The sequence below is a fragment of the Uloborus diversus genome, chromosome 9, assembly GCF_026930045.1.
Source record: "Uloborus diversus isolate 005 chromosome 9, Udiv.v.3.1, whole genome shotgun sequence".
Classification (NCBI taxonomy): domain Eukaryota; kingdom Metazoa; phylum Arthropoda; class Arachnida; order Araneae; family Uloboridae; genus Uloborus; species Uloborus diversus.
This window is the reverse complement of record NC_072739.1, coordinates 66,208,104-66,225,778: the sequence shown is the minus strand read 5'-3', so window position 1 is coordinate 66,225,778 and position 17,675 is coordinate 66,208,104. Positions and strand designations below refer to the sequence as shown.

At 33.6% G+C, this 17,675-nt stretch overlaps 1 protein-coding gene across 1 annotated transcript in view; it reads left to right on the top strand.

Moving 5' to 3' along the window:
• LOC129230106 (general transcription factor IIH subunit 4-like) overlaps positions 1–17,675 on the top strand; it is a 98,168-nt gene that overhangs the window by 29,799 nt on the left and 50,694 nt on the right. Inside the window, exons 5-7 of the mRNA XM_054864507.1 lie at positions 1,121–1,214; positions 1,505–1,599; positions 5,096–5,201. Coding sequence (XP_054720482.1) covers positions 1,121–1,214; positions 1,505–1,599; positions 5,096–5,201 — 295 coding nt within the window. The remainder of the gene's footprint in view (positions 1–1,120; positions 1,215–1,504; positions 1,600–5,095; positions 5,202–17,675) is intronic.

Genomic DNA, 17,675 nt, shown 5'->3' with positions numbered 1-17,675 from the left:
TTTCAATAATTTTTTTTAGACATCGTTTTAATTCTTATGACATTAGAAAAATTATTTATTATTAAAACTGATGACACTTTTTACATTCTTTCTTAAAGCATATTTTGTTTATTTTTCCTTTAAAAATGTATATGTCCTATTTATTTGTCTCCATTTTTATTCCTTATTTTTTCCAATAAATCAAACTACGAGTTTGTATAGTTATTTCCATGAAGCTTTTTTTTTTTTTTACCTTTCATCAACTTCTTCAAAATCATTCCAAAACTTTATTATATGTAAAGAGCAGCATGTATAGCCATTCAAGTACTTCATTAATATCCTCTTTATTATTAAATTGCAAAATTCAAAAAGTAATAAATAAAATTTTCATTGGAAAAGTTAAAAATCAAATTAACAATTGTGAAAAATGGTGAAACTTACATTATGATGATGTCCAAAATCTGTTACCTGCAGACTGCTGATTTAATTTGCTAATTAACAATTTTTACAAATACCTGCTGTCTTTTCATGTTCATATATTGTGTTCTAGGTATGCATACTATAGAATAAAAGCAAAATTCATGTCAAATTTGAAAATTTTTGAAATTGCTCAAAGTTAACTTTTTTGTTCCCACCTTTTGAGAACTGCTCAAAAAAAGTTGTTTACAAAAAAACAAGTTTGAAAATAATAAAAAAAAAGTTTTTAAACCTTCACAAGTCATTTTAAGTTCTCATAGCATCGGAACTACTGAAATTTTGGCTACATATTCTTCAATAGTTTTACTAATATTTTATGACATTAAAAAAGTGGATTTTTTGAACTGATCTAAACTACTCCCCCCCCCCTTAAAAATTAAATCTGCGATGCACCCCCTTTCTATTGAAAAAAAAAAGTTTTGAGAATTTTTGTAACTTTAACCTGACTTCAAAGCTTCCTGCTTGATTGCTGAAGATTTCCCTGTGCTAATGGATCTAAAATTATAAATTTGCTCATAAAAAATAAGTACAATGACAAATAGTGGAAACATTGACAATATAAATAAATTAATTAAATTGTATTTGTCAGATGATTTTCAAAATTCAAGAAATCTGTAGCTGAAGCTGACAATTTCTTTCTAACTTTTATTGGATTTTTTGCTAGTGGTAAACAGTGGGAAGTTTGTGCTACATTGGAAAAAGATAAACATGCCAGAGATGTGAAATTTTTGGATTCATATGCGATGGAACGCTGGGAAGTAGGTTTGCTTTTCCTTCTTGTTTTACCTCTATAGCAAAGTTTTTGTTTTCTTTTTTAACATTGTAGTACTTAACTTCTAATTTCTATGACATTTGTTTTATGTAATTTCACTTTTACCTGATTTATAAATTAACAAACTTCAAGAACCTGGCAAAAATGTGCATTTGGCTGCACACTAGTACATATTTATTGACTTTTGTGTTATGTGATGCCGAAGCTTTATGTACTTGTAATATGTATTGTATTTGCCTCAACTATTTCTCAACCATAATTTTTCTTCTCTCATAGGCTCTCTTGCATTTTATGGTTGGTTCTCAGCAGTCAGAAAATACAGTAAGCAATGATGCCATAAATGTTTTGCTTCATTCAGGATTGATGCGAAAGTAAGAAGAGGATATTAAATATGTATTTTTTAGCTTTTATATAATATAGATAGTTGATTCCGGACAATAGGACACCTTGAGACTGGCATTTTAATCCTAATAACCAGCTGGTCCGATTAAGCAAACAAAACCTGTGTAGCTTGACCGAACATTCTATATACGAAACATTTTACAGGGTTGCCACGCACCGGGAAAACCGGGAAAACCTGGAATTGTCAGGGAAAATGAAAATGGCCGAAAATCATGGAAATGTCAGGGAAAATGAAAAATTGCATATTTCCGATCGTTCTTAGCGCGGCCCGCGGTTTATGACGTCAAAAAAAAAAAAAACTTTCAGCCTTGTTTTTTTCGCCGCCATTCCCTTCCCATTCGTCGTTTTTAGTCATTCCCCTCTTTCTTCTTCCCCCTGCAGTTCTTTTTATCAACTCTCTGCCATTGGTGCTTGCGCCATAGCAGTCGGCGGCGGACATGCGCTGAAGGTACTTCTTTTCTTCCTCGTTTGAGCGGGTTCTGTTTAAACGCTGCTTGTTTACGTCAGCAGTTCTGAAGTTGTTATGATGCATAGCACATTGTTTTGTCTGCGAGTGCGACTGAAGTTTTTAATGAGCTGCAATAATCTTTTCATATTTTATATTATTTCTTTAAATTAATTAATGAAATCGTATTATTCTAAACAATTTTGTTCTGTAAATTTAGTTCATTAGACAATTTTAAACTTAGAAAGTTTCTTTTTTACAGAAGTATCGCTAATCTTTTAGTAGTTTGGTAGTGATCTTTAAAGACTTCCAATGCGCTTCTTTTTTTCAAAATAAAAGTAATCCGATTGAAAAAAAATTTGCACATCAGAAAAGTTTCTGATCAATGCTCAAAATTTAATTGTATGACAAGGTGCCCACAGGAGTGATTATGGCGCAAGTTGCGCTATCATTTTCTTTTTTTTTGGGGGGGGGGGATTTTTTAATTATTTATTTTACTTTATTTTTATTCAAATTATTTACTCATATTATTTTACTTTATTATTTTCATCTGTGTGTATGTATTTTATTGGGGAGCGAGCACACTTTTCTTTCAAAACAATAATAATTAAAAATAAATAAATAGGTAAAAAAATAAATAAAAAAAGAGGGTTAAAAATAAAAAAAAAAGCGCTAAGGCGTTCAGAAATATTGGGGGGGGGGGGGTTGTGCCATTGAACTTGGGGAGGAGCACCCCTGTTTTATGAGCAACAAACAGGGGAAATATGTGAAGCTAAAAGATGCATGATTTTTTTACAGGCCAAAGTCTAAAAATCGCTTTGAGTTCAATGGATTGGAGGGGTAGAAGGCAATAATTGAAAAAGTTTAGGTTTCATAAGTTTTTAGCTCAGATTCTTTTAGCAATTAACTTTATTTTTGTGATACAGATGTCACAATTGTTAATTTTGCAGTTCTTTCACTTGATGTAAGGCAGTGGCTCCTCGCTATTGAAAATTAGATATGCTACATTTACATTAATTGTTTATTACCGTGATTTGCTTCACTTGTGTTAGTACATTAGGGTAGTTCAAAAATACACTTCAAAAAAAAAAGGTTTCTCCTAGAAAACAGGACATTACTCAATGTTTTTAGACTTGTGGATAGTAAAATACTGGAAGAGTTTTAACTTCCTATTCCAACTGAAAGAGGGTGCTCGACCCCCTCCCTCAAACTTCATAAGTATGAGGAGGGGGATAAAAAATACATTGAACTGAAAAAATAATGTTACATACTATAATCTACACGAGTTATATGCATATTCATTGCAATAAAATAATTACTTACATTAAAAAAAAAACAGCTGGGGAAATTAAATGTTTCTAAATTTGTGACTTTTTCTATGCTAGAGCTAATGTTAAATTAAGGGGTCATTGAGCACCTTCTTAAAATTTGAGTAAGAAGCTAAAACTTTTACAGCACAATACTATTAGTAAGTCTAAAAGGAATAAGGGGTGTCTTGGACTCGAGCTCAGAGAAAAAAAAAATTAAACCACCCTTAGTACATATTTTTGATTACTTCAGCTTGAGAAAATTAAATTTGGTAACCATTGTTTGTAAAGTTTGAAAATGAGGTAAGTTTTATCAAAATTTGAGATGTATATATTAATGTTGCAAAATGAAGGTGGAGATCGACAACCTGGAGTTTTTCTCAAAACCACCTGGAAAACCTGGAAATGTCAGGGAATTTCATTCTTGAACTTCCGTGGCAACCCTGATTTTAATGCTCTTATGATTACCGTAAGCCCCATATGTATGGTGAGCATACAAAGAAAAATTGCTGTTTGCAAAATTTTTCCATTAAAAAATAAAACTAAAGAGAATAATCTGTTTACACTTTTTCAACAACCTGTGCAGACTGATATGGTTTTAGTTTATTCCTTTCAGTCAGTATTGATTTAATACAGTAACCAGAAATAGCTAAAAATGAGAGGGCGAAAAAATAAGTGGTAAAAAGTATCAATTGATCATTAAAACTTTCAATGAGATGTACTTATTTTACAACTTGGCTTTTTTTTTTTTTTGAAAAATAATTACATATTTTTGAACATGCTAACTGAACTGAAGAAGTTTGAAATTTCACTGAAATTTTGATCTTGACTGGAAAAGTGCGGATATGCAATGGGAGTTTCGTTAACTTTGCTCTCCTGCAAACAATGCTGAATTTAGTTGGAAGTTACAAGGAACCATTTTTAATTTTTATTGCAGTAATTATTAAGTTTGGTGACCCACTTGAAATTCGCTTCAAACGCCAATTTTTAATTTTTCTCCAATTTGTTTCTATGTTCCGATTTAACAGATTTTTTGGTCCCAATAAGCAAATATTAGACTTGTGTAATGGGATTGGTTTAGGTTCTTTAAGATTTGGTCGAAATAAGCGGCTGGTCCTATTGAGCAGATTCCACTGTATTTATCTTTTCGTAGCAGCAAAAAATTTTGTTCTGCGATACTTTTCTTTTAATTGAAAAGAAAACTGTCTTTGAGTGTTATTTATTTATTAATTATTATTATTATTATTATTTTGTGATAGCCTAAAAAGGCTTTGAGTGTCATATATAAATAACCATATTGTTAGTAATTGAATATGTGTAAAAATATTACATTCTCTTATTTCTCTTGACAGCACTAATGCTTGCTAGTACAACTTTTTTTGTTAGTTATTGATGAATTTTCTAAATGCTAACTATGTATACAAAATGATTGCATATCAGCATAGCACATATATTAATATGTATAACAAATGTGTGTAATTGTGAGTTACTAGTGTAACTATTTCAAAACCTTAATAACTCAAAAACTCAATATCCTATTTTTTTTCTGTTCCCAAGAGATATCGAGGTTGAACTGTATTCATATATTTTTATGATAACTAAAGACATAAGTTCAGATGAAGTAATTTGGTTCTCATTTAGTTAAGCAATTCTATTGTGTTTTAGTGAAATGATAGTTCAATATCTAATTTCTTTATCATTCATTCCTTTCAGAGAAAATAATTCTAACACTATAACAACTGAAGGTTTCCAGTTCCTTTTGATGACTACAGCTTCCCAAGTGTGGCACTTCATGCTTCAGTATCTTGATACAGTTGAGGTAAGCGACTTATGTTTGGTATTAATCTGAAGTCGTGAAAATTGAAGCCTGCCAGTGTTTATATGTGTCCGAAATTTTGCTCATTTCTGCAAAGTTGTTTTAAAGACATTCCGATTCTTGAGACTGGCGTGTTCCTTCTTTGGCTTAAATAAATAAATATATACAGTCAAACCTGTTCATCTCGAACCTGCCGATCTCAAAAACCTCTCTATGTTGAAGTTTTTCATTTTCCCTGCACATAAAAAATTAATTCAATGTTTCCCCCCATGTTTGTCTCGAATGAAATTTTCTGAAAACCTGTGTATCTTGAATTTCGACTAAAGTGTCTTTCTTGAATTCGATCCCCAACGATCTTTATTAACTGGGATTTGGAGACATAAAGCATTTTTCTTAATATTAGCAGTCACATAATCCTCCAGAGTTATGTAAACTTTATGTACAAGAAGCAAGTTTTCCAGCAATTATATCCATTCGGAAATTGAGAAAAAGAAGACATTGTTGATTAGTAAAATTACTTCCAAAGTTTTACTTTCGAGTCATTGCTTCAATTACTTATTTTTAGAACTTTTTTCAAAACCTCTGTATCTCGAAACCTCCATATCTCGAATTTTTCTTCTCTCCCATAAAATTTGAAGTAGACAGGTTCGACTGTATGTATAAAAACATCCATAAAACAACAAGCAGACAAGGTAACAAAACAGATAAACGACTTAGATGAAGCCAGATTTCCTCAGCAGTGGAAGCTTCATCTTATGGTCAAAGGACCAAAAAAATTATGCTAAAACTAAATGTAGGGTGTCCACTTCCGAAAAAGCTGACATTCTGTAATACATTGGGCTAAAGGCACCGCATGTGAAAAATGAATGCAGATTTCTGGAGCTTAGACTTAAATCTATACACTGGGGTAAATCTCGGTTATTAGAAGCTGTAGGCTATCAATAATAACCCTCCTCCATACTGCCAGCAAAAAGTCAAAAGGCTTACTTATGTGTCCGGGTGCAAACTAAAATCTGTGATAATCATGTCAGTATTTGTGCCAGTCGATAAAAATAAAACAAAACCATTCAAAATAAATAAAAAGATCATCCCTTAAAGCAGCTCCACAAATCGTACAGGGTCGACATGGCTTGCGAAAAAATGATGAGAATAAAAAAATTTTTACTGAAGCAAGAAGAAAAATTTTGCAGACAGTTAACTTTGAATTGAAATTTGCATCTTTTATCATAAATTCTTGTTTTACAGTTGTAGTCAATATTAATTTTAATGTCAGGAAAATTAAGAACTTTACAATTATAACTAGTATTTTTTAATGTAAGGGAGTTATGATACATTTTTTTTGCCGAGTTCAGAAAAATTGGAGTAATTGATACATAATAAATCATTGATATATCTGCAACAAAAAGAGGTAGTATCAGTCGTAAATTTTCTTTCATAAAATAATATAAAAAGGTTTGCTAGAGTAGAACTAAAATTAGCACCCATTGCAGTACCATTAATTTGTTGAAAGCATGAATTGCCATTTTTGAAAAAAAAAAAATGTTAAATATGCAAAATTTAAAAAGTTTGAGAAAAAATTCCTCAATAATATTAAGTGAAGCATTGACTGTTTTGAAAAGTTCAGTAACTGTGAATAACAGTTTATTGAGTGGAATGTTGGTTAACAGATTTTCAAAATCAAATATTTCCAGATGAAAGATGTCGAGTATATTAAGTAATTTGATCACTTCATTGCTGTTATTGACTATCCAATACCATTTCTCTTGACAGAGTTTAAGTGGGTTTAAAATCTTTTTAAGATAAAATTCAAGTTTAACACTGAGACATTCCCCAATGATGTTGGTGGCAGAACAGATAAAATGAAAAGAATTTGTGGAATTTCGGAATTGCATAAAGGTAAGGTAAATGTATTGACTTAGATCGGGGTAAGTTCATGAGTTTGTAAGCAGCAAGGAATTTTTTTTAAGATGGAAGATTCATTTAGTGAGGAGCATTTGTAAGTGTTTAGTGATGCGCCGCATATCCGTATCCACGGATATCCGAGGAAAAATAAAGATCTGTATCTGTTACTTTTTAGATGGATCTTTTCTATTCTTAAATATTTGAATAAAACACTGTTAAATAGGTTTTTTCCCTATTTAATTGGCAAGCTCTCATTTTCGAGGCCAATTTGTATCCCCTGTCGCAAAAAGAAAAGAGTAATAAGTTTTAAAAGTGTATCTGTGTGTCTATTTGTGGCATTGTAACTCCTAAACAGACGAACAGATTGTGGTAGTTCTTTTTTTGTTCGAAAGGTGACTTGATTGAAAGTGTTCTTAACTTGGCCTCGTTTTTGTAGATCTTTAATTATTGGAAATATTATTTAAAATTCCGACTTAACAATTTTCACAATTATGATAGTGAAAACTTACCCAAACGTTCAAAATATTGGCACCAATTGACAGAATGAATTTTTCTGCTTTGAATATTTTTTTGGAACTTCCAAGTTATATGCAGTAGGAGCTATATCTTTAAGTAAATTTTAAATGCAATTATAAATGCAAAAGCCTTTATAGGCGTGATTGGTAGCAATTTCATAGTTCAGTTAGAAGATAAGGAAAAAAGCTCAATGATTTAAAGTTTCTATCTGCTGCCAGTTAATATTTGTTAACAAAGTGTCCTGACCCACAAAATTTATCTTAATATGAGGCCTCTCGGACATTTTTTATTTTTTAATTTTAATTTAATATTAGTTCTTGTTATTGAGTTGGTGTTTGTGTTGTTCTTCATTTTGGTTTTTTTGTGAGCATTCTTCAAAAAGAAAAAAAAAAAAGACTTGAATCCCTATTTACTGTTTGTAAAAGTGTTCCCGACTTGGTTATTTCGTTGGTAAGGGCAAGTTGGGTGGAATGGGTCAGTGCGGCATTTATGCTGAAATAAAATGCCGAAAAATATTTCTAGCCTATCCAGTAGTAGGTTTAGACTCATGCTTCTGTATCCTACATCTACCGAGCAAGCTAGAAATAATTCTACATTTTATTTAAACATCATTGCAGCGCTGTCCCATTCCTACCAACTCTTCCTCAATGATAACAGAGATTTCTTTAAAGAGTAAATCATAGTCTTGATTACATTTTCGCCGCAGTTGAGATTTTTTGAAGAAACAGTGCCATTAGCCTGACGGGAATACCTTCAGTAACAGTTTTTTTACTTAGATAATTGAATTGGATAAAAAAAAAAGTGAGATCCATATGTGCAGATCTTGACACCAATGATCTGGATTCGTATCCATATCCTCAGATCTACTTTTTTAACAATCCGGAACATGACTAATTAAGAGATACATGTGAAAATGGCGCTGTTAGTAAAATCCATTGAACAAAATGAAACGAAAAATGACCAAAACAAGAAACACTTTAATCGAAAATATTTATTCATTTTTGATCAAATCTTGGAACACAATTTCGTTTACAATATCGGAAAAAATGATTTTTTTTTTGTTAAAAGCAAAATCCCTCATTTCAGAGGTGCAATTTTTGAAAACAAAATCCCTTATTTCAGAGGTGCAACTTTTAAAAACAAAATCCTTTATTTCAGAGATGCAATTTTATGTCAACAAAATCCCTCATTTCAGAGGTGCAATTTTTAAAAACAAAATCTTTCATTTCAAAGGTGCAATTTTTGTAAACAAAATCCCTCATTTACAAAGTGCATTTTTTAAAAAATCCCTCAATACAGAGTGCAATTTTTACAAACAAAATCCCTCATTTCAGAGGTGCAATTTTTGAAAACAAAATTTTTCATTTCAGAGGTGCGACTTTTAAAAAGAAAATTCCTCATTTCAGAGGTGCAGCTTTTAAAAACAAAATCCCTCATTTCAAAGGTGCAATTTTTTAAAACAAAATTCCTTATTTCAGAGGTGCAATTTTTTATCAACAAAATCCCTCATTTTAAAGGTGCAATTTTTAAAAACAAAATCCTTTATTTCAGAGGTGCAATTTTTGTAAATAAAATCCCTCATTTACAAAGTGCAATTTTTAAAAAAAATCCCTCAATACAAAAGTGCAATTTTTACAAACAAAATCCCTCATTTCTGTAGTGCTATTTTTTAAAACAAAATCCCTCATTTCTGAGGTGCAATTTTTTAAAACAAAATCCTTCATTTCTGGGGGTAGTTTTTTAAAACAGAATCCCTGATTTCAGAAGTGCAAGTTTTAAAAACAAAATCCCTCAATTCAGAGGTGCAATTTTTGAAAACAAAATCCCTCATTTAAGAAGTTTAATGTTTAAGCAAAGTCTCTCAGTTAATCAGAGATCTATATCTCCTCCTAGGTTTAATCTATCATAATGAATGAAGCAAAATAAACTTCTCTGTGCTTACAGTAGAGGAACATTTTGATTTTGATGAGTGAACTGCTTTAGTTACAGGTTTCGGCATAGTAAAGTCATTTGAAGGGTTGATCACTGGTTGTTCTGGCCTTCTCATCAGCAACTTGGCTAGACCCAGATGTTGAACTTTACTTGTTGGATGAAGTTCACAGCAAGTCTTTTTAAATTAGGGGAATGTGTATTTCTGGAACTATACATTAAGTCATTTCTACATTTCTTTTCGGCATTCGGCTTCATGTCTTAGTCGAACTTTTACTTTGGCATCCACTTTTTCAGACCACTTTCTTTTTTAATTATATCTTGTGTATGTAATGTTGTTAAAGAAATAGGCATAGTTTGCATATTCTTGCTTCGAAAGTTCTCTGATATCAAGTGTTTGATGGTGGGGGTCGTGCAAGTTCATAAAATGGCATTCATTTACTTTTTGATGTAGGGGAAAAGGGGGCACATGAGAACAATTTTTTTCAATTCTTTTATTTTTGAAAAAACGCTATCAATTTCTAAATGCAAAAGTGTCTATGTGATTGAATAAACCTTTCTTCGTGTCATGGATTTTTTTTTTTAAAATTATTTCTATACTTTATGGTATTTTGAAAAAAATTGTCTTCAGTTGTTTATATGCCCCTATAGAGGGGTATACTACATGTGAACAGACTTGGAGCACATATGAACACGAGTAAATAATGCAGGAGAAGCATAACATTTTAAACAAAAATTCTTCAATATGAAACATATACCTAAATGACAAATACATTGAATGGTTTGTAACCTATACTTTGTCAATTTCAATTGTACAGTACTTGCTTCACTGAGAAAATATTTTTTCCTAAATATATAACTGCTCACTGTCAAATTCTTAAGCTTCGTAGCCTGTTCTGATCACTAAATAGACTAGAAAAAAACTAATATGAATACATAATACAAAGAATTTTTTATTATATATGGATTAATCTATATTAGTGATGTTCCTGATATCCGTATCTGCGGATATCCGTGGGGAAATAAAGATCTGTATATCTGTATTCGTTACTTTTTTTGACGTATCTTTTCTATTTTGAAAATTCTTAAATATTTGAATAAAAGACTCTAAATTCCGTTTAGATTAGGTTTTATTCCCTATTTAAATTATAAGGTATGATTTCTGAAGCCAATTTTCCCCCCGTCAGAAAAAGGAAGAAGTAATAAGTTTTAAAAATGTGTATCCATGTGTCTATTTATGGCATCGTAGCTCCTAAACAGATGAACCGATTTTGATAGTTCTTTTTTTCGTTCAAAGGTTTAGATATTAATATAACCACATTATATTAATATCTAAAACTATTTTCCAGGTTACTATGTCTTTTCTCTATGCAAATTTTCAAGGTAGTTGTATTCTTTGCTAAATATTATATTGCCAAGTATGCAGTTGAATAGCGGGACAAGACAGCACACGAATACCGGGAACAATAAATTGCCATTTGTTATATTAGCAAAAAAAAAAAATTCTCTCTCGAAATTCAGTACAGTGTACAGTAGATACGAATGTTATAAAAATATATCATAAAGTATTGCTGCAATTGATGGTTGGAATAAATTATTAACATTTGTAATTACTTTTAAAATTAACATTTACAAAAGGACAAGCAGATGATCAATACAGTGGAAGAAATGAACACATGGTGCGCATAAAAGCACGAAAATGCGATTCATCACATCACCTAGTAATGGAAACATCATTTTGTATTTTATATTTATTAACATTCTATTAATTCGTACTTTTCAAGCTAAATGTTTACATCACTCGATTGATTTTGGTACTGCCTCATCGAAAAAGAAACACAAATTTAAAATAACAGTAAATATCTAATAAGTTGAATTGAAAACTCTTTAAAAGGAAACTATTCAGAACTTTCAGCTAAAACCGAAAATACCAGTATTTTACTTCAGCAAATACCGGTATTACGAAATTGCAAACCCCCCCGTGTCCGTTTACCTTGTCGTGGTGGGGGGGCTTGCGGTGTGGTGAGTTCGGGGCGAGCTCTTGGGAGGAGTCGTGAACCCCCAGTTGCTCAAACAGAATATCGGCGGGAGGGGATTTTTCTCCCTTCCTTCCCTCATCACACTTACCAAATGCGGACGAAAACCCCTAAGCCAAGGCGTGTCAACCGTGCCGATGGCTGCGTGGTACCGGGGGCAGGGTTCGTACGCTCCGGGAATTCCGGGAAAACCGGGAATTGTCAGGGAAAATGACACTGTCAAAAATGTCAGGGAAAAGTCAGGGAGTTTTCAAATTTTGTCCTCCAAAAATTTTTTTTCCATTTTTTTCCCCAAGGATTACCATGAGATCTAGTCTTCGTTTTTATTGTGATTTCACGAAAAAAATTGTAAATTTTTATCTAAACCGACGTTTGCACTTAAAAACTGCGATCGAGAAATGAACGTTTTTTTTTTTTTTTTTTTTCACAACGAAAAATGCGCCAAAAGATCGAAGATTTTCTTACATGGAGTCAGTGAGGGGAACGCATTTCTTTCTACTGCCTAAAGTTTTAGATGGGTTGCCACTACATTCTATTCGGTTCAGGGTTCGTACGCTCCGGGAAAACTTGGAATTATCATGGAAAATGACATAGTCAAAAATGTCAGGGAATTTTCCAAATGTGTCCCCAAAATTTTTCTTTTGCCAATTTTTTCCCAGGGAATTTGGTTTTATGAGATCTAATCTTCATTTTTATCGATGTATTTAAAAAAAAAATTGTAACAATTTTAAAGCAATGAAAAAAGTGGCGACCCAAAAAATCTTCAGCAGCCGCCATTTTTGGCTCTCAGTAGTTCCCAAGGGAAAAAAAAATCAGGTGAACAGCAATTATGTACAAACTCAAAAGGAGAGAAGACAATTTACTGCTTCGGAAGCACAACCTGTAGATGGGAAGATCGATCGGGGAAAATAGTTTTTTTTTTTGATCGGAAAATCATTTCAGGTACGTGTGAAACGCAGTCGCCATCTTTGGTCATTCACAAGATAGATGTAGATACGATCCTAAAATGCCTAAGTTTCTAAAAACAAAGCAGAATTGGATGTTTTCTTTAATTGAAAACTGATGAAAATAACAAAAAATGGTCTACAAATTGTTTTTCTATTGTTATTTAAAATAATTTTCTTGAGAAATAAAAAATTTTGTTCTTAAAACTTAATCTTATCCTCACTGCCTCGGACGCAAATGTGATAAAAACTTTTCAATGAATTGTAGTTTCATGAAGATTAATTATTTTTTAATTGTCTTCATGCGACAAATTAAAAAAGTTATTTCTTATTTTTGGGCATAGCCGCCATATTTGGTCATTCCCAAGATGGAAGTACACAAGACTTTTTAAGTGCCTAAGTTCCCGAAAACGGCATTGGATGTTAATTGCAATGCAAACTATTGAAAACAACACAAATTGTGCCTTTTTTTCCGGATAATTTGTAATTATTTTCTGGAAAAATGCAAAATTTGATCTTTATAACATTTTTTTGTTTTTATTGATTTAGACTCTTATGTGCTAAATACTGACTATTTTGCTTTTATTGTATCCTTTTAAGGATTATTAATTATTTATTACTACTTTTATACTACAAATCCGAAAATCTACATATTATTTTAAATTTTTCACTTTGTCGCCATATTTGATCGTTTGCACAATGGAAATAGACTTAAACTTCCAGAAACAGAATTGGATGTTTATATCAATGAGTAACATTGAAAATAACATTAAAATGTGCAAAAAGTTGTGAATTTTTGAAAATTAACTAATACTTTCTGGAAAAGAAAATTTGAAATTTTAATGTAAGCGTCCTTTAATATGTGAAAAAAAAAAAGATTATTGGCATTGGCCTATGATCGGCGGATGTTGATTTTTGTTACTATGCATTACATGGTATGCCAATTGATGCAACAAGTTAACCATATTTATACTAAAATTTAGCTTTGCATTTTGCTCAATATGTTTTGTGTAGCCTACTTATAAGAAAATAAAAAGTATTGTAAACCAAAAGCGGATGCTAAAAGGTTGCTGCAGGACTACAGCAAAACGCTATAATATTACGCGTGACATCAAAAAAACCCTAAAATAAGTTGAAAGTACTCTGTTTTCAACAAATAGTAAACAAATTAAAACAATTTTGAACAAAATGCTTAAAAAAAAACTTAAAATTTTGACAGAGAAAACAAAGGAAAAAAAATCTAAGTTTTTTTTTTTTTTTTAAATCTAAGGGGAGAAGTTTCAGTTCTTCTGCATTGCTACTTTAAACAATTTTAATTATTTTGAAAATATTACTATTTAAACTTAAATTTTTAATGAAGCGAGTAACCTGGAATTTTCTAAAAAACAACCTGGAAAACCTGGAAAAGTCAGGGAACTTTTTTTAACCAAAAGTGTATGAACCCTGCGGGGGTAGTCGGTGCCTCAAACGGGAGACTTCAGGGATAGCAGGCGAACCCTGTCGTACGCAGCCTTACCTCTGTGTGGGGGGCTACACAGGGGCTAGACCCAATCTTTTCCCCCTAGTTCTCTGGTTCGTTTATGGATGAAAACTCAAAGAACACTTCTCCCCCTTGTGGGGAGCGTCAGAAAGACTCGTTCAGCTCTGCAAAATTTTTTATAATCAAAAGAAATGAAAACCTAACATTCACTGCTGTCTCCCCATTCTTAATTAATAAAGCTTTAATAAATCTCATCGGTGAGTTCCAATCGGTTAAAAAATTACGTACAGGCGAATTATTAGTCGAAATAAAGCATCCTAAACAAGTTCATCCTATTCTTGCAATCAAACAACTAGGCCCATACCTTTGTACAGTTTCAGCACACTCAACATTAAACTTTTCTCGGGGAATCATTTCGGAGCCGGACCTTCTATTTACATCAGAGAAGGAAATTCTAGAGGAAATGCAAGATCAACACGTAAGTGGCGTGAAGAGGATAACTATCAAACGCAACGGCGAAATGCAGAATACGAAGCACATCATTCTGACTTTTAATACGCCTATCCTCCCTTCACGTGTCAAAGCTGGTTATCTCTCTTGTCCAGTTAGACCTTACATCCCAAATCCACTACGATGTTTTAATTGCCAGCGTTTTGGACATTCCAAGCTGTCATGCCGTGGTACAGGAACCTGTGCCAGATGTGCTGAGCCCGGCCACGACAGCAATGAATGCTCAAAGGAATTTAAATGCGTCAACTGCAAAGGAGACCACCCATCATACTCTAGAAAGTGCCCTAAATGGCTAACCGAAAAAGAAGTACAGGTCATCAAAACCATTCAAAAAATATCATATCCAGACGCGAGAAAAATTGTCCAATCTCGTACACCTACAACTGGACTTTCATATTCTGCTGCTGTAAAAAAAGTATTCAACTCCATAAGCACACAAACTGAACCTCCAGTAAACAAAGTAAACAGCAATAAAATACCGAACTCACCTAATGCTATAACTGTAAACACAACCAAATCAAATAAACAAAATAATAGCCCCAAATCTTTTCAGAAAACTATTCAAAATCAACAGCAAATAAAAAAAACAGATAATGTATCTGTTATTGTTAATCAAAACAAACCATCCAGTCAGAACTCGAAAAAACTAATTGAAAAAAAGAAACTTTTACAAACGCGCACAAAAATCGGGGTAGCCTCTAAACAGAGGCCCCCAAAATTTTATAACTTTAGAAAGGAGGACTTTTTGCTTTCTAGCAAGAAAGTAAAATTGTCCAAATCACACATAGAAACACTCCAACAACCTCCTCCCCAGGAGGAGGACGAGGATGTTGACTTTGAAGATCTTCCGCCATCCGACGATGAAGGGTGGACGGACCATCCTCCCTCATGAGCTACTCCCTCTCTTTGTGGCCGTTTCTCCTTCCTTTTTTCTCCATGGCCCTGAGCATTCTCTCTTGGAATTGTCAGAGTTACTCGCATAATGTCACTGACATAAAAGATCTTGTCGAATACCACCAACCGGCCATATTTTGTCTGCAAGAAACATTTCTGTCCCCTGCTGATAGACCGAGGTTGAAAGGTTTTGACATATACCGCAAGGACTGCTTGTCAGGTGACCGTCGTTGTGGAGGAGTGGCATTGCTAATCGCTAATGATTATGCATCCAGCCAGCTCAATATCAACACATCCCTGCAAGCAGTAGCTGCGCGCGTTCACCTTCACTCGCTGTTTACAATCTGTTCTATATATATTCCACCTTCTTACGATTTGAGAGGCGTGGAATTGCAAACACTTGTAGATCAACTTCCTCCCCCATTTGTCCTCTTGGGGGATTTTAATGGCCATAATCCTCTCTGGGGAAGCCCAGCCTCCAACAGCAGAGGTTTAATTATTGAAAACTTGATTGAAGACAATGATCTATGTGTTCTTAACGACGGTGAAAATACCTATTTCCACCTTCCTACACAAACCTACCATGCCATCGATCTTGTAATATCCTCACCTTCCTTTCTGCCACTTTGGGATTTCCAGGTGCAGGGTGGTCTCTACACCAGTGGCCACTTTCCAATCAAAATAACTTATACTGGACGCTGCAGCTTTCAGCAGCATCACCAAGCTCGACTTCGCATTGATCGAGCTGATTGGACAGCATTTACCCAGTTGGCAGAAATTAAATCAGAAGACGTGACTGATATTGATATCGATGTAGCGGTAAAGCGAGTAACAGACATCATCTTAAACGCAGCTAACGCTGCTATACCAAAAACCACTAAAGGCAGGATCAAGTTTCCTAAGCCTTGGTGGAACCATGATTGTCAGGAGGCCCATAAGAAACAAAAAAAGGCATGGAGCACGTTTCGTCGTTATCCAACCACACAAAATCTCGTGGCACTTAAACGAGCTCGTGCTGAAGCTCGAAGGATTCGACGGAAGAGCCAGCGGGACTCGTGGCAGACCTATGTCAGCACAATCACGACGTCCACCCCATCAAAGACCGTATGGGGTAAAATAAAAAAAATCGTTGGCAACTACAATACATCTTGTCTACCCATTCTGGAGAATAATGGTCGTATTTTATCCGATTACAAAGAGGTGGCTGACTGCATGGGGACTTATCTGGCAGAAGTCTCTAGTGCAAATAACTATTGCTCAAAATTTTTAACCATCAAATCACGCAAAGAACAAAAAGTTCTAGATTTTAATTCAAACATTTTTAATTCATACAACACAAAATTCACCCTTCATGAATTAAATACTGCCTTACAAAAATCAAGAAACTCATCACCTGGTCCAGATCAAATTCACAATAGCATGTTAAAAAATCTAAGCAGGTCTTCATTAGAAAATATTCTGCAGCTTCTTAACAGAATTTATTCTGAACATAGATTCCCAAAATCCTGGAGTCAAGCAATAGTTATCCCTATACTTAAACCAAACAAACAATCTGATAAACCTGAGAGCTATAGACCTATAGCTCTCACTAGCTGCCTATGTAAAGTCATGGAACGGATGGTAAACGCCAGACTGATGCACATTCTGGAGTCACACCATCTCATATCCTCATATCAAAGTGGGTTTAGGCGTTGCAGATGCACAATCGACAATCTAATGCTTCTCGAAACATCAGTAAGAGAAGCATTTGTTAAACGAAAACATCTTGTGAGCGTATTTTTCGATATTGAAAAAGCATACGACCGTACCTGGAGGTATGGGATCCTCAAAACCCTTCATGAGTATGGGTTGCGAGGTAATTTACCCATCTTTCTCTCCAATTTTCTGAAACATCGCTCTTTTCGTGTACGCGTCAAGTCTGTTCTGTCGGATACCTTCATTCAAGAAGAAGGAGTACCCCAGGGAAGTGTACTAAGCGTAACTCTATTCATTATAGCAATCAATAGCTTGATTGGCCAATTGCCTCCCGCTGTAAAAGGTACCATGTTCGTGGATGATTTTCAAATTTCTTTCTCATCAACGAGCATGAGTATCGTTGAAAGACAACTTCAAATTGCAATCAATAAAGTAACCCAATGGGCGGAAGAAAATGGCTTCACTTTCTCTGCTCAAAAAACATTCTGTATCCACTTCTGCCGAAAAAGAGGCCTTCACCCTGACCCAAATCTCCTCCTCAATAATCAACCAATAGCTGTAAAAGATCAAG